At 36.1% G+C, this 24,338-nt stretch overlaps 1 protein-coding gene across 1 annotated transcript in view; it reads left to right on the top strand.

Annotated features, from left to right (window-relative positions):
- CNTLN (centlein) overlaps positions 1–24,338 on the top strand; it is a 192,252-nt gene that overhangs the window by 107,571 nt on the left and 60,343 nt on the right. The window contains exons 12-15 of the mRNA XM_086770504.1: positions 10,377–10,426; positions 14,975–15,063; positions 17,923–18,443; positions 21,341–21,515. Of these exons, the coding sequence (XP_086626630.1) occupies positions 10,377–10,426; positions 14,975–15,063; positions 17,923–18,443; positions 21,341–21,515 (835 nt within the window). The remainder of the gene's footprint in view (positions 1–10,376; positions 10,427–14,974; positions 15,064–17,922; positions 18,444–21,340; positions 21,516–24,338) is intronic.

Here is a 24,338-nt window from a genome sequence, read left to right on the forward strand (position 1 = left end):
TTAGATTCTCTGCTTGGTTTTATTTTCCAGATAAAATTCCCTGGGACAAATGGAAAAAAACCTCTTATTGTTTGTTTGGATGTTTATTTTAGACTGCCATGAGCCTTCTCACTTAATTCCTTTTATCTGTATGCAGAGGAGTGTAGGAGTCTCCTGCTAGCCCTACCTGTGAATGCTGAAAGCTGCTGATGAGCTGTGGCTGACTTATGGGATGTGTATTACTCCAGAGGCAGTGGTTTGCTAGAGGACTAGCTAGAGTCCTCTGGCAGTAGTTAACCTAGGTCAGCAGCTCTTGAGGGAGGGAGCCCTTTAAACTGGTAAGTGCAGAGAGAAAGTTTGTGCTATAGTTCAGGCTATCCCTTTTCTAGAATACATTGAGACCCAAGTGTGCCTGTGTGTGTGAACCTTAGATTTGGGGCTCTGTGAGGGCTCCTGATGGTATCTTTAGAACTGCTGACGAGTGAAAATGATGAGTACTAGGAAATTTTGTTCTAGCAGAAGCCCTGCTTATATGCAGATGGTATGAGCATTTTGCCTATTCTAGTAACTTGATAAGTAAGCAACTGTTACAGAGAATTTCTTGCTGATGCCTAGCTATAATCTAAAAGAAATCAGATGTAATTCCTTTGGCAAAACTGATTCTATAGCTCAGTTTTTATTATGCTATCTCTTCTTATATTCCAAATAAGTGAGTATTACAAAACTAGATAACGGAGGAGTAATCAAAAGTATTGTATTGCCATAAAATAGAACTCAGAATGTTGTCTGATACTGGGAAGAGCAGATACGATAATGGTAGGTGAAAGTCAGTACCTTTAAAAATGTATGCAATACCAGCATAAACTATTAGCTGGATAGATTTGACCTCTCTTAATTTCTTACCATTCTTGTTTTAATATTGCCAAGTGAGACTCTGGCAATCATAATTGGAGGATAGAAGCTAAGCATTGGTACATAGAACAGGATACTGTGTGCTTTCCTACTCCTTTTGGTGGCTTTTGTATATATATGTTACAAGGAAGAAGAATGACTTTCATGAAGTTATTGATAGTAAACAAAACACTTTGAGGTTGTTCTCAGGATGTGAAAACAGACATGATTCTACTTCTCACCTGCTGTATTAGAAGATACTGACAGCCTTCTAGGAAGTACCAGTAGATCCCTGCTAATTCAGAGTACTGATTCCAGTTAAGTCAAGGACTCAATCACTTCTCCTTGGCTGGGAAGGAGTTGGAAGTTGGTCTGTGACCATGTAATGTAGACCATCTAAGACTGTTGCAGACCTGAACTATTTCTTGTCAATAGAGTAAACTTTAAAAGTATTTTGGAGTAGGTTATATTGTCAGAAGGTCTCTTTGGATTTTCAACTTGTTTTGGAACTAGGTAAGAAAATGCTCATTGTTGAAAAAGTATTGTTGAAAAAATAGAGTAAAATTCTACCAGAGATACCTACAAGCAGCATAACTTCTCTGTGCAGAAGGCTCAAGGCCATGAGGCAGTTTCTGCATAAAGGTGAAAAGAAGTACACCAGTGTCTAGACTTTCTGTGGGTTTAAGTCACATTTTTCCCAACTGATGGGCTACCATTTGAACTTAGCAAAGCTGCTAGAAAGTACAACATTTGATTGTAAATAAGAGCAAGGTGTTTTTCTGGCAGGAGTAATAAATTCTGGGGTTTTTTTTTTTTTAGTCCATTAGTTTTATTACTCTTTCAAGCACATTGCAAAGCCAGTCTTTTTTTCCTCCCTCTTTAAGAACTGGTCCTGAGCAGAAAAGTATGTGTGAGAGCTGAATACATATTTTTAAATAAGATTTTCAGTTCCTAATAGATATAGGACTAATGATTTGTTCTTAAAATTAGAAGTAGCAGTCATGTAAATTACTCGTAGTTATGTAACCTTCATTATTGGCAAATTTGGTAGGGTGTTACTGTAAATTTTCAGGGTACATTTTTCAGTTATACGGTCTTCTTTAGGACGCTAGAAACCTTGAGTATAAACTACTCAGAACTGAAAAGACTTTCCCAGTGCCATCAGAAAAGAGTTATTTTCCATGTTTTGAAAACATTTTACACCTTTTCAGCTTAAAAAAAACCAAACTGAACTTACTGAAATGAACCTGTGTAAAAAATACAGCTAGAGATACAGGCCAAGTGATATTTGCAGTTTCAACATTGCAAGCTTTTAGAAGTGGCTCACTGTGTTAGCATTACCATTATATCAGTTATGAGTTTAGAGTTTGAGTTTAGTAAAACTTAATAAAGTTTAACTGAGTAGTTACTTATTTTCTTTTCATCCAGATTGCTGATAGGTATTCCTAGTACTGAATCTCTTTTGCCTAAGATTATTCAGGTATACAGCTAAAAGATGTTTTATGCAAATGTTCAGAGACAATTCTGAGCAGGTTTTTTTTACTCTTTTTAAAACACCTTGTAATTTAATTTTTATTTATATTTTTAATTTTTTTCACTGATTTTTTAATAAATAAGAGCTTATTTACGGAATTCTGTAGTTTCAACGCCCTACAAGGTTTCACCTACTCCGTATATCAATAAAAAATATTGTGTAACTTGTCAGAATACTTCACAGTATTTGATAAACGTTTGCACAAAGGTCATGTCTGTTATCTCTCTATTGTTTTAAATTATATCCTAGGAACTTCCTTTTTTGAAAGTTGAATTAAATAGTAGAATGAATACACAGCATGGATGTGACATAGATTTTAAAATGCAGTAGTAGTCTCTGACTTTGTCAAGAGGAAAGGTGCGAAGATGTGAGTTTATCATGATCTGGAAGTGATCGGTTTATACTCACACTCAGATTTCTTTGTCTTTCCTCTTGGCCTGCATATTTCCATTGTATTCAAATCCTGTCATTCGTTCTTGAATCAAGGACCTATCAGAGGCCCTTTTTGCCACAAAAATGTTTCTCGTTTTCCTATTATTATTACAATAGACTCTCTTTTGAGTTCTGTGTTGCTGTATGTATTCACTTTAGAACCTTAATCACTTCTGTTATCTGAGTTAGGTTTTTCGATAGGCCTCCTCTTCTTTTTTTTTTTTCCCCTGCCTCCTAGTTCATCAACCTTATCTGCAGGATTGCATAGTTTCTCCTTATTCATTCTTTACTTGTTTAGTTTTTTCTTTGGTTGGTGTTGCATATGGTTTGCTTAGCAGCACTTTGGTACCTAATGTACATCATATTCCTCCTCTCATAAGTGTATCATCTCTAAATAGACTTCAGTTTCTAGTTCTTCTCTGTACAAATGGAGCATAAAACCAATTTATTGTAAAATGCCTAGAAGGTTGAAGTTTTTTAATTGTATAATAGCAGACATAGTAGTGAGATTTTTTTTTTGAAATGCTGACTGAAAATAACACACAGACTTAAATACAACCATAGAATTTAAAAATTTCAACTTAAAAAAGGCAGAAAATAAGTTTTCCTCAAAAAATGCTGATTTATATATTTTATATGCTATATATTTTATTTACTTGCTCAAGCAAAAACATACATATTATGAAAAAGAGAACCAGCAAGCATCCTTCTTGTCAACTGATGTATTGTTGTTAGACTTGTGAAGAGGTAAACTGAAAGCATCCTCCATGTTCTGTGTTATTGCTTTACAAAGCACACAGTTGACTGATTCCAAATTTCTGTATATTGTTTTCTCCTGTGGTTTCTAAATACACTTATTGCTGAATTTCCCTACTGGGAAAAGCGTTATGCTCAAATACATGTGTTACTCAGTATTATAATCTGAAACAGGAGAGATAATTAAACTAATCTGCAATGTAAACTTCTAATTTCTTTCACTTTGTTTAGCAACTACAGGATTTATCAGGAGAAAAATTATTTTATATCAAAAACAAAAAGTTTAAAATATGCTGGGTTTTTTTCTTTTTTTTTTTTTGTTTTAAGTCAAGCTTGTAGTTGTATGTAATTGTAAAATGTGAAATTTATGGAGCAATCCTAAAAAAAAATTACTAGAAGCACAGTTAAATGCAGATTAACATAAGGCATCTAAAGTATACATCATCCTCAAAATTGCCTACTCTTGAAACGTCTTCGACTTCCAGCATTTCTACCATCAAAAGACAGAGGAGGCATGTACTAATGTTCAGAGATTTCTTTTGAATATCCCTGCCGCAAGACTACAATCAGCTAAAAACACCTTACACAGAAACTACCTTTCCACTGTAGAAATATCTTCAAAGATTCCATCTCTCAGCTTCAGTTTATGTCTCAGATCTTTTCAGATGACATAAACACGATGCCCTTTGCTCAGCATTTGCTAAATCAAACACAAGTTTTTCAACGCACAGAGAAAACCCCTTTCAGTTAGGATCAAAACCTGGTGCATTTCTTCTTTCCATTGTTTGATGTGTTAATTGAAATGGAACGATGCAAAAACCAGTGCAGTAAATCCAGTGAGCATATGCTTAACATAATTACGGCGAATATTAGCTTCTTCTGCTAAAATAGTATTGGAAAATCTTATTCTCAGTATCTGAACTTTGACACTGCTGTTCTGACTCTCGAGTTCCAGGAGGTTAGTATTCTGCATTACCACACACAGAGCTTATTTTTGATCCTTTGAGTTGAAGGATTGCAGAGGCAATCCTTCTTTCACCCTCAGTAAGTGAGGGAAGCATCTCATGTCACTAGAACCTGTTCAACTGGATCACAGGTCTCTTCACGTGCCTGATCCACTTTGTAAAAGAGTTGAACATGGATGATTTCAAAGATTGGTGGGGCACGTATAGTCTGTTAAAAGCAATCCCCCTTTTGAGGAAAAAAACATAAAGATCTTTATCTTCAGACCCACTTGAAATATTTTTTGGAGAGGGAGGCAGAATTTCATGAAGATAAATGAGTCCTTACCAATTACGTTGACACATCTGTGTGATGGGGCACTGAGGGAGAGATAATGGTGTAAATGAAAGGCTGGAAAGTAAGTATCTCCCCACACCTCTGCTTTTTCCTGCTATATTCTTTGACTCTGAGTCATTTCTTTCAGTGTTGCATTGTACTTCAGCAGTCTTCTGTGACTTCTTCAGGAACCTTGAGTTCCTTGGAGTCTCTTCTTGCTCCTTAGAAAGTTCTTTCTTGACTTGGTACTTCTTCTGACTGATCATGTTTACTTATTCTTGGGGAAAGCAGCAATCATACAGTCTCTGCAAAGAATTGTACTCTCCAGGAAGACCACATTACACCCTTTCCTCCTTTTTGCTGAGCTGCACTATTGTAACAAAATATGCAGGCTGTAGTACTTTTGTGGTGAATTTTAGAGAACTGAACTAGATGTGTATTTTTTGTTATAATGCATATACAGGTTGGGTTTTTTTACACGTTCTAGCTAGAGTAAGTAGTATGTCAAAAATATTCAAATGTGTCAGAGCACATTCTACTACTGATTTGGGAACAAACAGAAAAGAAGGAAGAGCTACTTGCTTCTGTATGTGGTTCTTCACATTGCATTTTTTTTTCTCTGTTTTTTGCCTTGAAATGTAAAGACTTACAAGTGACTGCACCTGTTGTCTAGCTGATGTAACAATGTCCTCTGGCACCAAGAATGCTCCTGCAGTAAAAGGACTCTTTCTAAGAACAGGTGGAAGAGCATGTTGGTAGTGGGAGGTCACAAAAGATAAGGAAAGCTGTTTTAAAATATTGTCAACAGTCGCTGACTGGCATGTGATGCAATAGAATGAGGAAATAATTTACGACTACTTCTGTGCTAGAAGCCCAAAAAATAAGATGTGGAGCTAGACTGCTTGGCATCAGATGACAATCCTCACACACAAGGATGATCATTTGACCTGGAAGAAGGAGGCTAATCTGTGGGGTACAGTGTAGCCCAGGTACTAGCTTTGCAGGACTGACAGAGTAGCATTACCTGTTGGGTGAGTGGTGCTGTATGAAAAGGATTATTTAAGTATAATATTGGACAGCTATTACAAAAAAAAAAGACAGCACTGTGTAATGCTTTTGTATAGAAATCCTATATTTTAAGAACAAATAAGTAGTAAATAAGAGATGGTACTGCTGATCTTTTCATCAGGATGCTGGCAGTGATGCAGAAATGCAAAGTGAGATTCTATGAGTTGCGAAGGACAGGCTATAATCATGGAAGATTTCAGCTATCCACATAGAGCCTGCATCATTACTTTGTCAAGGCAAGATGTAGGGATGCAAATTTTGTATGGAAAAAGTAACTTTTCTAGAATAATCAGTCTTAGAAACCAAAAGGAAAAATACAGTTCTGGATTTTATTTTGAGTGGTATACAGAACTTAGTTCAGAAAGCATTAGCGAGAAAGCCTCTCTGTAATAGTTTAACTATGGCTAATGTTCAACTTGTAGCTCAGAAGGACACCACTTTTTCTGCAGAGCTGCTCTCTAACCAGTTGGTCTTCTAGAATGTTGTGAGGGGTTATTCTGGCAGGAATTTGCCCTTGGTGAACTTCATGAAGTTCCCATCAGCCCATTTATTTCCGCCTATGAGGTCTCTCTGAATAGTGAACTAGCCCTCTAGGGAATGTATCTATTGCTCCCCTCAGTTTTTTGTCATCTGTGAATTTGCAGAGAGGCACTCTAAACCATGTTTAAGGCTGTTAATAAAGACATTAAACAGTACTGGCTCTGGTATCCTGAGGGATGCTTTTAATTGCTAACTCCTACTTGAGTCTCACACCATGGATCATCACTCTTTGAGCCTAACAGTCCAGACAATTTTTCAGCCATCTTATCTACTTCTAAGTTCAGATCTCAACTATTTGGCTATAAGGAGGTGGGAGACTATCTCAAATGTGTTGCCAAATTCAAGATATACACTATTGCCTGCCCTCCCTTTGTTCTTACAGCCTGTCTTCTTCTTACAGAGGTGAAGAGCTTTATAAAGGGAAATTTTTCCTTCATAAATCCATGCTAGCTGTTTCTAATCTCTTTCTTGTCCGTTAAGTGGCTGGGCATGATTTCCAGGATGATCTGCTCTGTAACTTTCCCAGGAAAAGAGATGAGGCCTGTATTGCCCCACATCTTTATGATGATGGGTTCATGTGATGTTTGCCTCTTTTTTTTTTTTTTTTTGCCTTTTTTCTTTTTACAGAATTAGATTTAAATGTTAGGAGAAAAGAGTGGACCAAATTAGTTGGTCTGGGGATATATTCACTGTCCAGAAAGGATGCCACATAAAAATGAAAAAACTAGTCAAAAAACCTCCAATCTCCCAGACAGTAGAACAAGCAGTACAGAAAGTCTCTTAACAGTTGGAGACTGTTAAGAAAGGTACTGTAGCTGAAACCTATCTGAAGTATGTGCTACAATTTTAAAAATTAGATTTAAAAAAATGCAAACCATCCCCACCCCAAAACAGTCTTAAACTGTTCTCCATAAAAACTCAGTGGGGAAGTTTTGGTGGCCCTTGCAGAGAAAATGTCAGCATTTAAAACTTAATCTTGCATTGTTGGGAACAGGTAGGCCAATAAACAATGGCAGGACAAATGCAAGTGGAAAGTTGAGAAGGCTAAAAAAGCTCTTGAAGAGTGATTTTCAAAAATGTTTAAACTACAATAGTGCAATTTTACTTAAATAAAGTGAAAAAGAAGCCAGTTAGGAAATTTATAGGTTGGCTTAATGATAACGGTGTAGAAGGATACACTGGATTTACAGGGTCATAAAGGAACAGCTCAGGGGATCTTTGCATTGGTCTTCCCTACTGAAGATACTTAGAAGACGCCAACAACTGACGTATTCTTTGCAGCAGATAGATCAAAAGAGTTAGATCTATTTGAAGTACCTACACCAGTTATGAGGTCAAGTAGATAAATTGTTAATATCTTTATGTTAGTATCTTCGCACCCTGAGGGGTGTGAAGGAACTGAATTACGAAGTTACTGAACTGTAACCTGGTCGTAAACAGCCACAGTGCCAGTTGACTGGCACGTTGCCAACTGCCCATCTACAAAATGGGCTCCAGAGGGAGCTGCCGACCAGTGAGCCCAACTGCTTCTATACCTGGGAAAATGGCAGTCTGTCTTTAGGAAAAAGAGGGGAAAAAAGAAAAAAAAAAAAGAGAGCTCATTGAGCACTGATCCACGCAGTTTTGTTTGGGATGTATCAGTGTGACTCCTGTAAAGGGAAATCCTGCTTCATTAACCTGCTGGAATTGCAGAAGGGTGATAGTAACCATGTGGGTATAATCTGGTCTGTATTTTCCAATTGCCTTTGACAAAGCTCCACATGAAAGGTTATAAAGAAATTCCATTCCTGCGGGATTGGAGGAAAGGTCCTTTTAGCAACAGGGAACCAGTTAAAGCAAAGGAAACAAAGGGTAGTGCTTACATGCCACTTTCAGGATGGAAAATTGGAATCAGACTGCAGAAACTGTTGGGCTTGTGCTCTCTCCTGAGTAGCATCTGCTTTTGTCTCTGCTGGAGACAGAGCACTGATGATGGATGGACCCAGTACTGGTCTAACCCAGATGGCCTTTCTAGCATTTGTGCAAGCCAGTCGTTGACTTGTATGGGTTGAATCTTGTATTACACATTGTAATTTCTTGTCTAGGCTTGTCTGAAATATTTCCACTTCCATATATTGTAACTTCAGTTGGAGACTATTCCACAGACAAGTGAATTTATTTGGAAGTGCTTCAGATATTTAGAATATAAACCTACCCCTTTACTTATTTCATATCGTGTATTTACTTCTGCATGTTTTTCATCACCAAAAAAAAAACTTTATGTAAAAGTTAACTATTTTTTAAAATCCTGTACAATTATTGTATGCTTATCACTTAGTGCGTAGGGAGGCAGTATGTATGTATATATGCATGTAAATGTGTGTTCATTGAAATAATCTTTTTGAAGTTGAAAAATAACATGTTCAGAAGATAGAGGTTCAAGCAGGAAGGATTCTAAAATGTCTTTAATTCACTCCCTTTTATTCATTTAATGTTGAATGCACTCTTTAATTCTGTAAACAGACTTTTTTTTTTGAGGAAACGTTTTGCCATTCAGTGCAAAAAGTAAACATGTTATGAGGAGTTAGGACAGTGTGGAGGTAAAGGTCACTGTAGTCTGTGTTATAGAAATTGATGATGATTGAGGCGTGGGGAATAAAAGAAGAGCAAAGAAAGTCAACCTGTGAAGGCAGCTAAGTGATCCTGAAAATAGCTGGAGTCTTGTGTGTCATGCAAAGCAACTTTAACTTTTCACATTTCTCATTTTCATTGTACTTCATGTGACACAGTGGGATGTGAATTGCAGTATTACAATTACAGGTGAGTCAGAGGTGCATTAAACATATAATGTGCTTTAAAATACTGTGTGTACTGAAAGACCATTTTTTAAACCCTTTCCTTAAGTTAGCAGATATTTTGTCCTGATTTTCTTTGTGCCTTATCTCAGATGGATTTTGTAAAGTATAAATTTCCTGTGAAGCAGTTAGATTCTGCTGTTCAGAGTACAGCAGAAAAGGCTTTGAGGAAATCAGCAATCCAACCTTTAGAACCAAGCTAGAATAATGTGTATTTGTATAGGATATGAGGTTATATTTTGAGCAAAATCTGCATATTAAATGACTGTCCTCTGTTCTGTGTGCTGTAGGATCCTAGGCTAGAATAGATGGGGATCTTATTGCTAAAGTAGTATGCAACTGTATAATTAAAGATTGTGTCAGAAAACACGAGTATAAATGGACCATTTAAGTTAATATCTTTCATTCTAATTTTCCCAATTTGACTTTGAAACTTTACCATTAGTATCCTGGCAACTTTATTTGTATGTAATTTTAATAAAATGAAAAACAGTAATTCAGATATTTTGATGTACAGACCTTAGCTGGTAGATATTATAGCGTAAACTCCAGTAGTAATATAGCAGTAGTAGATCTATAGTAGTATCTACAGTAGTAGATCAGGACGGGAAAAGGGGAGGAGAGATTTTCTTAATAAGTTTCTCAAATAGTCACTGGAAAAAGAGGAATGGTAAGGTATATCTGTACAAGGTTCGCTGGTGGTTTCCCCTGGGGTGGAATACTTCTTCCCCACTTAACAGGATTCGCCTCCTACCGGTCTCCTTTTCATCTCAGGCATTTCCTTACCTAAAAAGGACCGACTAAAACTCCTTAGTGTGTGTTACAACTGACATTATAACTGAGTTTTGTAAATTCAAATTCATAAATTTTAATCAGCTGTTGTAGAAATGACTCTTTATGTTTGAAGTATGCTAAGTCTTGTCAAATTAGAACTAATTCCTGGGTGTTGACAACTTTTTCCTCAGTAGTATATTGGTGTGGTTTTGGTTTAATTTTTTTAACAGTTTTAGTAGGATCTAGGTGGTTGTTCTGTCGTTCTTACTTTTTTACTTCCTCTCTTGTAGGTTGAATCTTGAAGAAGAATTGGATCAGATGAAAGTACACCGATCTGTGGGTAAGTTCACAAGGCGTTTAACTATGTTTACAACAAAAAAGGGAAGGTATGTTATTTTATATATGTATATGTGCTCTATTAGAAATATTAATTTTAAAGTTATTTTCTCCCCAAAGGTTAGTTTCTTTTTCTTGAATTAGTATTTTGTAAGCATAAGGCCATACATACTCTTATTTAAAAGTATCCTTTTCTCCATATGCCTATTAAATCAGTGACAATTTTACATATAGATGTAGACTAATACAACTTTGTGTATATACTACATATAAAATCCGTTAATTATTTAATGTTTAAAAATCTGTGTAGATGTATATAAATATATAAGAGTAAAATCTGAAACATCTTTATATGTTTATGAAGCTCTCTCCAGAATCTGAAATGGTTTTTGCAGTATTTAAATACAGTAATAGAGAAATTTCATGCTCATTCAGACTTTAATACTAATCTCACAAAGTATGTGAATTTGAAAGTAAATTTACATGGTGGAACTCTTACAAGAACTGGTAATGAGTATCTTGTTTTATATCTTTACAATCCTTGTATTAGTTCATGGTCCTGTGAAGATGGGTCTTTGTCAGTTGTCTAGGTAATACGTTACCATTGCCTCTCCCATCACTCCTCTGATTCTTTGTTTTATTTGCCGTTGCTCAGTGGTCTGGGAGAAGTATTCAAGACTGCATAGTTACAATCCAGCTGGGTGTCACATCTGTGGTGAACAGGAGACTTGGAGAAGTACTCTGCATGTTCTTAGCAATAAAGCCTTGCCATTCTTTATCCCAGTTTTTTGCTGTTAGCTGTTTTCTTTCTTGTGGTAATGTTAGCCACTCAAAATAAAAAAAGAAGTATATTTTCCCCTTTATTTTAAAATTGGTTTATAATGTCTGTAAAACTAAGTCGAAATATCCAGCTGCTGAGGACTGAAAGGTACTGTTTTCTTTTGTGTTACTTCTTATGTGTTACGTAGCCCCAGATAGAGCTGAAGGGAGCTAGTGAAGGTTTCAAATACTGACTTCAAAAATCACTTCTTTGTTTTTGCCACTTTAGTCAGTTTTTGCACAGGGGGAAGTGGAAAGGCAACCAGTAGTGAGAAGGTGTTGAGACCCTACTGAGCAATAACCACACGTTTCCAAAAAACAGGCAGATCTCTGAAACTGCCAATTCTTCACATGTTTAGTGCTTTAACAATTAATCTTTTATTCCTTCTTTTTTCATTATCTTTTCATATTAAAATATATTCCCTTTTAAAAGTGTACGAGTGGATACACACTTCTAGTTTGGTTATTGGTATGATGATTAATTGTTGTCATATTGGAACTGAGAAAGAGTTACACTACTAGTTAAGTATGTTAGGCAAATTTTATTTACCTTTTTCAGCATTTGTTGTTATAGGTATCATTTAGATAAACAGGAAATTTATATAAGATACAAAATTAAGTCCAAAGATATGTATTAAGAAATGGGTTTTGTTAGCATGTAAGACTGAGCTTTTTCCAGCCATTTCCAAACTTTTACCAGTTAAGTGAACGTCCCCTTCTAACAACAAGGGGTAAATTCAGAAAAAAGTGGCTGAGCTTCCCTGTATTAAAAAAGATAGGCTCTTACTTGGTTAAATATCAGTTGTGTTTGTCAGGAGGAAATACTGGATAGCATTGTTGCTCTTCCGTATCATTTTTCAAACCCTGCTGGTCAAAGATTAAGGAGGTCAGGGGAAAAGGAAACTCTGCACCTGCCATTCCCAATTTCTTTCCATTCTGATTCAGTTGTTCAAGGTGTCTCTTTTGCCATTGCCAGGTATTTTCCAGTAGTCATCAAATCCAAATTCACTATTAATGCTATTCCTATCATTATTATGAATGTAAAGACTATGTTGAGTGGTACTCATGCCATTTCCTCCAAAACCTGGAAAATGGGTCTGTCTGAACCTATTCAGAAAAATAGCAAGTGTCTTATTAAAAGAAGGTAAACTGCTGATCCGCCATTTCTTCAACAAGAAAATTTGAAAGCTTCTTTCATTACGAGACTTCTTCTGAATCTACCGTGTCCCCAGCTCATGTGTGAGAATAGCATTCTCTTCCTCCAGTCTTCACAGCAGTTTTTCCCACCCATTGTTTCAGACTTAGCATACCTTTGTGAGCATGGGTCAATAACAGAGTGGCTTTCTGCACCAGACAACCTCCTGTCTGTTAGGGGAGTCCTTCACCAGGTGCATACCAGAGGCAAAAATCTCATTCTTTTCATAACTCACATAGGTACTCTGTGAATGACTAATATAAAGCTCTGTTTTTGTTGGGTTTTTTTTTTTTAATGGATCATCTTTTCTCTGTGTAAGAAGGCTTTCTGGAAGTGTTAATGATGAACTGTAGTATCGTAGTTCAAGTATTATTTTGGCAGCGGTGTTGAACTAACTTTTCATCAGATTTGGTGACTTTTAGTTAGGAATTAACTTTTATGTTCTAAAGCTGGCAGTTAACTATGTTTTCTTAGGGGGACGTAATTATACTTCTGTAAGACCATGGTAATTTGGTGACTTGTGGGCCTATTCCTCAAGGTAGAACTTGGTATTTTTTTAATGTAGGACTGTGATGGGTAGAGTATATGTCGTGCTGATTAGACTGATATGATGAATCCTTCTGCTGTCATAGACAGACAGACAGACAGGCAGTTATAGGCACTACTGTTTTCTTGCCTCCCTAACCAATTCTTCTGAACAATTACCTAGCAATTAGAAAGGAAGAGGGGAGAAGGGGGCTGAACAGACCATTTAATTTCTGCTCAGTAGAAAAGGTTATGCATCAGTCACCTTTGGCTTTTCTTTAATTTATATTGCTTGTCACTTCTGTGGTAATACTGGACATGTATAGTCTTTTCTATCTATTTTGCAGTAGTATTCTTTATTCTCTGCATATAATATGCTTATTTATAGATAGAGTTTTAAATTGTATTTTAATACATCCACATAATAAACATAACACCTTGTGTGCTTTGATCAGTTTCTTTGACTATGGGAAATCATTCTTTCTTTTCAGTGGAGTACAGTAAATGCTGATATAAAAGCTACAGCAGACATTCAAATTAGTGAATATTTAGAAAAAGATGAAAAGCATGTTCGTATTATCTTTGTGTGTTACTTAAAGAATGTTGTAAATGTATGCAGTACCACTGTGCTGGGGGACTGTAGTCTGAAATAACATGGGAACTAACATATTAATATCAAGGTAAAGGTACATATTCCCCAGATGCATAGTTTTACCTTTTTCAGCTTTTATTATCTTTAGAATAGTGTTCCATTTATTTCATGAATACAGAAGTATTAATTGGCCATGACATGTTCCAAAGACAAAAGAAAGGTCTAATTCACTCTAACAAACTTGTTAGTCACTGTTTATATCAAGAGGATTGTGAATCTACAGAGAGTAACACTGTTTTCTTCTACACTTGCTTTGTTTATAAATCAAAAGTTTTTAAGTGACCTGCAGTGTCTGCCTGTAGTTTGAGATGATACTTCTAAAGCAGGCCTCCAGCATGTAGCACAGATATTTATCCCTTAAGATTGATTCTTTGAGTTAATTTGGGGGCAAGAAGGGCAAGAAAATAAATGTGAATATTGTGGTGTTTTTACAGTGTTGGGATTTTTTGTTCTGTAATATAATATTTAATATTCTAAGAAAAAGTCCTTCTGAGATGTGTAATTACTCATTTCTGTGAGCAGTGGGCAATTTGTGAATGCTAAGCTCTTGTTTCGAATCTGAACAGAATGTATTTTACTTCTGACTTACTGTACATATTAGTACTTCCAAACTTTTTCTTAGCATTCTTCTCTATAAATATATATAATTTTTAATTGTTTGAATAATTTTCTAATTTTAATAGATCTATTTTTTTTTGTGGGATTTTTAGTACCTAAAGTGCATAGCTGTCTCTGAGAGTGATGCTTAGAGTCATGTTCACTCTCATTAGTTGTACCAATGTCTAATTGTTGTGAATTCACAGTAGTAAAACTGAATGATTTGTGTGATTTATCTGGTGAAGTACATGATCTTTCACTTAACAAAAAAAAAAAAGGAGTTTAAAGTTTTCATCCATCCTAATTCTGTTACTGTTTGCTTTGTTCAGCAATCACTCTGATCCTCCTAGCAGGGGACAAGACCTAAAGAACAAAACTGGTAGTGACTGTGTAGATAAAAAGGCAATGAATTCTGCTTTTAAGGCATAGAGAGAATAGTCTATAAAAGAATAAAAATCAGAATGAAAGTACAGTGTCTTTAACCTGCAGATCTATTGTACCTTTGAAAAGGTTGTACTCTGAAAAAAACATACTGTGGTGCTACAAAGATTCATAATTATGTGACCGAGCACTTTGTTTGAAAAGAGGTCACTCTTAGAAACTGACCAAAAGGCTTGTGAAGAATATAGACCACATTATAAATAATTGTGGAAGTAAAGAATGCATTTCCTTAAAATATCTAGGTGTTGTTTTAGTGCAGTACTAGATGTCACAATGTTTTTTATTTATTCTCTGATAGAGATGTATTATTTATTTTCTGATAGAGCCACTTTTTAAACTTAGTGAAGATGAAGAGGTCAAGAACAGACCAAAGAGGAATACTAGAGAAGTTTCACATCAGACATTACAGAAGGTAAGATACCAAGCTCAGCAAAGAGATCTAAGTTTTAATATAAGAATCAAATATATATATAAGTCAGTACTCATTAATTTAAACCGTGATTTTCCTTTCCTAATTGAAAAATATAAATTTCCAAAAGTGTGTCAGAAGTTAGTTCTCATGAAATAGCTGTGAATGAGTCATATGAGACAAACATAGTTAATGTCAGAGAAAATTAAAACGATATTTAGAGGCATCATGTTAAAAACTAGCAAATTATCTAAATTGGAAGTAACTATGCTTAGTATTTTACCACTTTTAAGTTCAGAAACCTTCATTTCTTTGACAGAGTATTTAACTTTACATGACATCAGGTGATAATCTCCATATAGTTCTTACTACCTAATAAAATTGATCGATAATAGTGATAAATCCACTTTTTTGTTGTATTTAAATTTTAGCACAACATTGCAGATGCAAATATTTTTTACATATGTGAGTTTCTCACTTTTTTCACAAGATAGTATCGTATGCATTTAGAGTTCTTTGGCTTAGCAAATGTGATAAGTATTTAATCTTTACTGCTCAACATTCTACCTGTTTTACCTCATACAGTAACAAGATGTTCTTAACTAGTTGCTATTTGTATTGATATTTGTAATATACACAAGTAGTTTAGTATGTTAACAGGTGTTCACTTAAGAGGGCTCACTTGTATTTTACCATATGTTTTGTTTGCTGCAAAGAAAAGACATCCTTCAAACCATATCATGGCTTTTGTTTGTCATTTTGCAAAAGAGTAGTTGTTTAATTACTTATAAATCTTTAAAAGCATGCTTAAATTGAATAAATACAAAGCTATAACTTTGAATGTCAGTTCAGGTATGTCTATTTATTTTTTATTTGTGAATTAACTTGTAGGAAGTATGGTAATTTACAGCAGATGATGTGATTGCATATACTTGTAACACTTGCCATATGGTCAGGCAATGAAGGCTGTCATCTCGTTATTACTGAATGACAAATATCATGTTAAAATAATAACACACAGAATAGGAAGTGCTCACATTCATTTATCTTAAGGTAGAGTGAGTAATTGAAATAATATGAACGCTACCATCTGAAATGTCACACAGTTTATGCTTGCTTATCATTTATATTTCAGAACCATAATTTTGTTTGCCAGTATTACGTAATTTTTATCTCTACGGATATACAGAGTTATGATAATACCTTAGGGATAGGTGTAGAAGCTATTCACTGTTTGTTTCCTTCCAGCTGTCATACATGACTTTAAGTGCTAGTGAGTGCAAAAGGTTGCTTTAAAAAACTGAGAAAATAATAGCAGAATCTCAGTTTAGGAAGGTGGTTGCAGAAGGGTACCAGTCTAACTCCTTGTCAGTCATTGGGGAGTGCAAACTATGATTTTAATCATAAACATTGGCTTCACTGAATCATTGGGAAACAAATCTTCCATTTCTAATTTCACCCTATAACTTTATGTAGCCATGAGGCAATCACTCTTTGTTATGGGACTACTATGAATTTCCATATTGGAAGGTAGCAACGGCTAGGCATTCATATTAAAGGTTTGGTGTCAAACTCACAAATTCAATATCAAATTCACAAATGTATATGAAGTTTGAGCAACTCTTGCCCTAATTTACTCTGAGTAGTACGTGAAGACCTTACATTTAGCTGAATTAAATCTGTAGTACCCACTTTGTAAATCATTCCATAAGTTTTAAAATAATTCAAATGCATTGGCAAAACATCCTTGAAAAACATATATCATTTATTGAGAAATATAATTATTTCAATATTTTCAATGTCAAAGCAAGTTTTCACATTTCAAATTGCTACAAAGTGATGGAATTGGCCAGTATTTTACAAGGTGAGTAGCTGAAGTTGGCCATATGCCTTCTATTATAGCTCCCAGAAAAATAGTCTTCTCTACCTATGTCTAGAAAAATCTAGACCACCTGGCATTTCCTCTAGTTAAAGACTAGGGATGGAGCTTGTACAAAATCAAGAAAAATATTTTTACAAAATGACTAAGTGGTGAGTAGCACAAAACTCACTCTGAACTTGCCCTTTGCAAGCTTCTTAGGAAATCTCACAGACCAGATGTTTAGTATCTGCTAGAAATAAAATTGCCCCTTATTTCTCGAAATTTTGGGGTTTGGTTGTAAATTTAAGCAAATATTCCAGAAGAACATTGAGAATCAGTTAATGTGTTAACCTCAAAGGTCTTTACAAACAAAGCATATGCATCCTATATAGCTAGAATATGCTTCTTCAAACTGTATCCAAGAAGCTTGTCAAGAGGCTTCTTTGGAACAGCATAGATTTTTCCCTTTCTGTGAATAGAAAATACATCTTACATATTATTTAGGTGCTGAATTTCTGATATCTCTTGCTATGATTTGCTGGGGTTTTTTGGAAGATCAAATTAATATTTAATTTGTGTATTTACAACACTTGAAAGAACTTGTTGATTTAGATAGCTAGTGCAAAATTGTCTGTATTTCAAAATAGTTTTCCTTCTGAAAATGTTTTTTCTAAAATTCAATTAGTATGTATAACCAAATCAGTAATGTGCTCAAGATGCATCAGGAAGGTTCATTAGCATACTTAAACTTCTGTGTCACTTTGCCTGGAATTTTAACTTCTTTTACCATCTGCCCTTTGTTCAACAGCTGCATTATTGCAGCTCAAATGTTTTCATCTGCACTACGTTAGAATTATTTTTAAATTAAGGACTGTAGATTGCTTTTGTCCTTGTCCTTAATGTAATATTATTGTCATAGAATAAATATATTTGAAAGCATAGATTTTTTTTTTCTACCAGATAGGCTGAAATATTATGAATGCTAAAATTGCTTTTGTTAGGTACAACAACTAGAAAGAAGACTCAAAGCTATTGAAGGGGAATTAAAGAAACAGAAAGAAGTAAACCAGGACTTATTGAAGGAGAAAAATTATTTGAAAGCGTCTTTAAAAGTGCAAAAGGAAGATGCAGACACAAGAGAAACAGAGCTGGAAACGCTAGTTAAGAGGATTTGTGAAATAAAAAAAGACAAAGCAGAACTTCAGTTAGTGATTGATGAGCGGGAAAAAGAAGCTGCCTCTTTGAAGAGGCAAGTGGCAGAAGCTAACAGGTTGAGAAATGAAAATGAAGATTTGCTGAGTCAAGTGCAGGAGCTGAAGTGTTTCCTGGATGAAGCCAAAGCAGTGGCAACCTCTGGGCAATGTAATTGCAAGAGAACAGGCACCAAGGTTAAATTAAAAACAGCCAAGAAAAAGAGCTCTTTGGGACATCATGGAGCTTTTCTCAAACAGTCCATCAAGGTTATGAGTAATGTATTTGAGAACTTCAGTAAGGACGGCTGGGAGGATGTGAGTGAAAGCAGGTACGGCTCTCATTAACTTAGCCCTGTAGAGGGGACACTGTGCATATGTAAAGCATGAGCAAATGGAGATTGAATTTCAACTACTGTTGATTTGGTATTCAAAAAAAATACTGTCAGATCCTTTGAAATATCTTGGGAGGTCTTGTTCTGAGCTTATTGACTGAAATTTGCATGCAAAATTAGCCACAACTGCATGAGTATTTGAATAGGTGCCAGGAAACCCAAAAGAAGGCAATGCTTGATTTCTTCCAGTGATGCTATTTTCATGCAGTCATGAGGCTTGAAATTGACAGTTTGGCAGGTTGATTTAATTTGCTGGCCCTTTGCATATTCACCACTGACAGCTAAGGATTCCCAGGCAAGCCTACTAAGTCGGTTTAGTTATCTTGTGACATGCCGACCCGGGAGGAGAAACATTTTTTCCCCTTAATTTAGTTAGATAAATTTTGAATGACCCATTTCAGCTTGCTAGCAGATGTCTACAAGCTGTTTAACATCCTTTAAATTAAGAACCATCCACACTAATTATTTCATGTATATTTTATGCACAGTCATTGTGCTAACTTTAATTGAATGATGGTTAAAAATCAGTTCTTTAAAAGTAATTGTTACTGCATAGAGTCTCAGTCATATGTCGCAAGGCCCTCAGAACTGGGAAGCTTCATAAATGTTTAGAATTTTTACTTCTGCTTCTATTTGTCCACAAATACTTGAGGCAGCAGTAAACCACTAGGTAAATGGGCATCACACCTTGTCTTTCAATACTTTGTCCTAAGAGACATGCAAAGAAATTTCTCAAGCCTATATTTACCCAAAAGAGTAAATAAAATGTGGTCATCTTCTTAGGCTTCGTGTTGGCTTTGTATATGATATGGAGCAAGTCGACAGTGGCAAATTAAGCCCTTCTACTGCTTCTCCCCATGGAAAAGAAGGGGCTCCTGAACACAATATCTTGAGAGAGAAAACAAATTAAGAACCAAATAATTTGTCAGTTGCTATCATTAATGTAAAGCTTTTTTGTTTTTCTGTTCAATTTAATATTGCAGATCTGATTTTACAGAAAACATACGTGTTTTTCTGTTGCAATTAGTGAGCTTTTTATTTATTATGTTTTGCTTTTTAAAAACAAAATAGAACAAATTGTCATTGCAAGTTGAGTTTGAAGTGAAGTGGAAAGTAATTGTATGGCTTCAGTTGTGGCTAGCCATAAATACTACTTTTGATGGTTGTATTTGTAAGATACAACTTAGTTAGTGTCCTGGTTTTGGCAGGGATGGAGTTAATTTTCCTCTCAGTAGCTGGTTTGTTTTGGATTTCATGTGTGAAGAATGTTGATAAACACCCTGATGATATGAGTTGTTGTGAATGAGAACAAGGACACCATCCTGCTTTCCAAGTCTCACTAATTTGCAGATGCTGGATGGTGAGAAAACATATATTGTTCACTTTGTATATTTTAATATCCTTATATTCTGTTATTATTGTAGTTTTCCCTTGTTATTTTAGTAAATTGTCTTCATCTCAACCCACGAGTTGTCCTTCCTTTTCAATTCTCTCCCCCATCCCACTGGGGAGGGGGAGCAAGAAACTATGTGGTAATTTGGGCTAAACCATTACAGTTAGTTATAAGATATATAACTTATTTATTTATAAGCTATAAGATTTATAGATAAGTATCAGGTTAGGGAATTCTTGTCATAGAATAGTGAAAATTTTTGAAGGTGATGTTTCAACATGTCATTTTCAGCAAGTTAGGGAAATCCCTTCATTTAGTTCCCTCCTCTACTTATTAATAAATGCTGTTCTTTATCACTAGTAGCTGTCTCTGAGTTTCTAGATTCACACCTTCCATTTTCTAAATAGAACATTCCATGAAAGGATTCAGGTGAGGGAAACGTGTACATAGTTAGAAATATCGCTGTACTACTGCACCACCTTCAAACTATTACATTGATTTCTGTTCTTATCCGTCAAGAAGACACCCCAGTGTGTCAGGATAGGTTTTGAAAAGTATAAACATGTTTCTGTATGAAATCTTCTCTTCAATTTGAGGCCTTTTCTCTGGTTAAGTAGCCTCCATCTATAAACCACTGATTTATGATGGTGCAACTTAATCTGAACTGAGTTGTGCCTTTTTAAATGTCTTGGTTTAAAAAGTAAGAAATCAAAATTACCTTCTGTCAAGGGATTCCTTCACAAATCTGTTTGCACAAATGGTGATGAATATCCACTGATGGTATAGAAAATTGTATATCCAAGACTTCATGTTTTAAGATAGACTTCACTGAATATCAGAAAACAAATTATAATCTGGGTTAAGGCAGTGGAAAAACTGGAAATTAAGAGCACATTAAGTGCAAGTGTAAGGAGAAATTTGAAGTAGAATTGAAAGTCTTAGGTCCAGTTTCTCTGCATGGCAGGCAATTTCAGTAGAAGGATTACAATCAACACTACGAGTAAAGTTCAGTTGAGACACAATGGTATTGAGTGAAGTATTATGCATTTGTTTGTTTTGTTATCAAATGTGAAAATGAAGGAAAGTAGAAACGTAGTATAACTTTGTGAGCCATTCACAGACTAGAAGTACTATGAAGTAGTTTTTCGTTTATGTCACTTTTGTGGGCTGTAGCAAAAGCTGTCCCTTAAGAAGCAGACCATCATGCACTGTAGAGTGAGATTCCATTTGACAGAGTAGAACTTGATAAGATAATTTCAGAGATTTCTTCTTTGATATTTGTAAACATCTGTTGAACAAGTTAACTTAGTACTTTTTGGATTTTATATTAGCTTCTGTTCTTTCTTGCATGTATTATTTCCAATGTGCTCAAGCATTGGCTGTTTGGAACTTCTAATCTTTAGCTTTATTTTGTTTTGTTTTCCTGAATGTGCTGTTTTAGTGACTCGGAAATACCAACTTCTGAAATTTTGGAAACAGTGATCATGAAGGCAGCGCAAAACATTGATCCGCTACCAGACAGATGTAAACTACAGGGAAAAAAGCAAATACGAGATAGTCAAACACCCTGCAACATTGTTCATTCAGAAGGCAAAAAGCAGCAGTATAATAAAAAGGTACACTACAGAACTTGTTTTGTGCAGAGTGTTGAAGTTTAATAGTTAGTGTTACCGCTACTGTTCCCCTAGTTAATTAGACTCTTGTTGTAAACTGAAAAGAAAATCCGCTATGAGATATTCAATGGGTAGTTTCATTATCATTTACAGTATTTTCTGAACAATTAGTCTGCAAAAGTATTTGGAGGAGGTGTTAGGAGTGCAAAAGCTGGCTAAAAAAATGTAAAGCTGCTGTAAGCTAGTCCTGCCGTCTCACAGTCCCGACAAAGAATGCTGCAGACATACCATTAAACTCTGTCTCAATCAGAAAAGCCATACAGAACCGGGTGACCTAACCCATCACAAGGAAACTGCAGCATCCCCTCCTCCACTCCAGCAAAATGGGCTGCTGACTAATCAAGCGTGAACACCTCTCAGTTCATTTAGTGTGCACGGAAAGAGCTGTCTCCATCCTAGAAAGATGCTTTTGGCTCTATCTCTGTCCGGGAGATTCTATCTAGAGAAAAGTGTGCTTTTAGCTTCGTCTTAGCCCATTTACATTCATTGTCTGGGATTTGAACCCCTTGTCTCATTCCTAACATCTATATGCTGTTTTCTCACAGAAGAGGGCCAGCTGGTCATTTCCCAGGTCTTTAGAGGCTCCATACAATCTGTAACAATTGACTTATTTTTGGACTTTTGAACAGTGTCTAATACTTTTTCCCTCCTGTGTTTTCCTAAATAAATCACTTCACTTCATGGAATTTAAAACAAAAGCGGATATTGTTATTTCTTCACTCAAGAAACAGTACTGGAACACTGAACAACTTGCTGCTTGTTAGAAAACCAATTTGAAATTGTTATGTATAGCGATCTAATAAAGAGTTTGAAAACAGATTCTATTTTCTTAGTGTTCAAAATTTTAAGGCAAATACAAACTCTCTAGTATTGTTGTATATTTTTGATTGTGTGTTTCCATCAAAAGATCTATTTTTCTGATAGAAAAGCTAAGAATAAAGGGAAATTCTTCTGCCCCCATCTCTTGGTATAGAATACACAGTATGAACAAGTGCATGTGACGTGAAAATCTGACAGTCTGCTACTCCTGTTGTCTTCTGCTGCTCCTGAGTGAGTATATACAAGGCAAGAAATCCAGGTGGCTCTAGTCTTTCTTGCTTCGAAGTGTAGAGACAGCCAGTATCTCTTCTGTTTGCTTATATTCCGTCTACACTATGTTTCTACTGGAAAAGACAAACACAGATATATTCTGATACACATATGTAACAGACCAGTAGACTTGGAGCATACACAGAGTCCTAAGCATGTAAATATGCATCAACTTAAGTCCCCTGTTGCAGGAAAAGCACCTGGAAACATGAATTTTGAGTACAGAAGACAGCATTGCAAAAAGGTTCAGTATTGACAATTGGGAACACCAATTTTAGCAGGAAACTTAAATCCCTCCTGAGGATTTAAGAACACTCCAGCTGAGTCATGGTATTCTCTTAAAAAGACAGGCTCGAGAAATCTCCTAAGTCCTGAGCTATACCTGGGGTTGGAGATGGATCATTTATGACATAAAGACTTTCCCAGTTTTGCCATATAAATATATAATACCCTGTACAGTACTAAGGGAGTTATTGACACTCTCTTATACCTCAGATGTTTATCCAAGCTTTGGCCTTGAGTGAAGATCTCCATCTTTTCACTGCAGGCACGGATTGTTCGCTCATCATCTGCTGAGAGCTCAGTTCTCTGTAACATATCAGCATTTCGGAGTAGCATCTGTCATTCAATTACATAGAATCATAGGATGGTTAGGGTTGGAAGGGACCTTCAAAGGTCATCTAGTCCAATCCCCTGCAAAGAGCAGTGACATCCCCGACTAGGTCAGGTTGCTCAGAGCCTCATCCAACCTGGCCTTGAACATTTCCAGGGATGGGGCATCCACCACCTCTCTGGGGAACCAGTTCCAGTGCTCCGCAACGCTCATTATAAAAATTTTTTTCCTAATATCTAATCTGAATCCACCTCCCTCTATTTTAAAACCATTACCCCTAGTCCTGTTGCAACAGGCCCTACTGAACAGCCTCTCCCCATCTTTCTTGTAGGCCCCGTTGAGGTACTGGAAGACCGCTATCAGGTCTCCCCTGAGCCTCCTCTTCTCCAGGCTGAACAGCCCCAACTCTCTCAGCCTGTCCTCATAGGAGAGGTGCTCCAGCCCTCTTATCATCTTCGTGGCCCTCCTCTAGACCCTCTCGAACTGGTCCATGTCCTTCTGATGTTGGGGGCTCCAGAACTGGACGCAGTACTCCAGGTGGGGTCTCACCAGGGCAGAGTAGAGGGGGAGAATCACCTCCCTCGGCCTGCTGGCCACGCTCCTCTTGATGCAGCCCAGGATGCGGTTGGCCTTAAGGGTGCATTGCCTGCTCATGTTGAGCTTCTTGTCCACCATCACTCCCAAGTCCCTCTCGTCAGGGCTGGTAGTACATGTCTTCAGTGGCTGTAGGATCCTCTGCTCATACGGACAGGGATTTAGTACTGATTTCCATTGTTTTCTTTAAGATGTGGAATAAAATAATTAAGATGCTACTTGAAGGAGGCAGCTCTACAAGAGCTTGACCTCCTTTGTTTTCCTTTGTTTTGGTTTTAGTCTGAAAAGTTGGCACTTACACTTCTTTTCTTTTTTGCTAGTATATCATATTTCCCTGTCCTTCAAAGTGTGTGGTAATTGTACAAAACTAGAATTCATAGCTAAGCTATCCTACAATGTCAGTAATTTGTTCAGCATGGTTAGTAGATAATCTATTGCTGTTTATGAATATATCCAGAAATATGTTGCAT

The sequence above is a fragment of the Chlamydotis macqueenii genome, chromosome Z (assembly GCF_036417535.1).
Source record: "Chlamydotis macqueenii isolate bChlMac1 chromosome Z, bChlMac1.mat, whole genome shotgun sequence".
In the NCBI taxonomy this organism is placed as follows: domain Eukaryota; kingdom Metazoa; phylum Chordata; class Aves; order Otidiformes; family Otididae; genus Chlamydotis; species Chlamydotis macqueenii.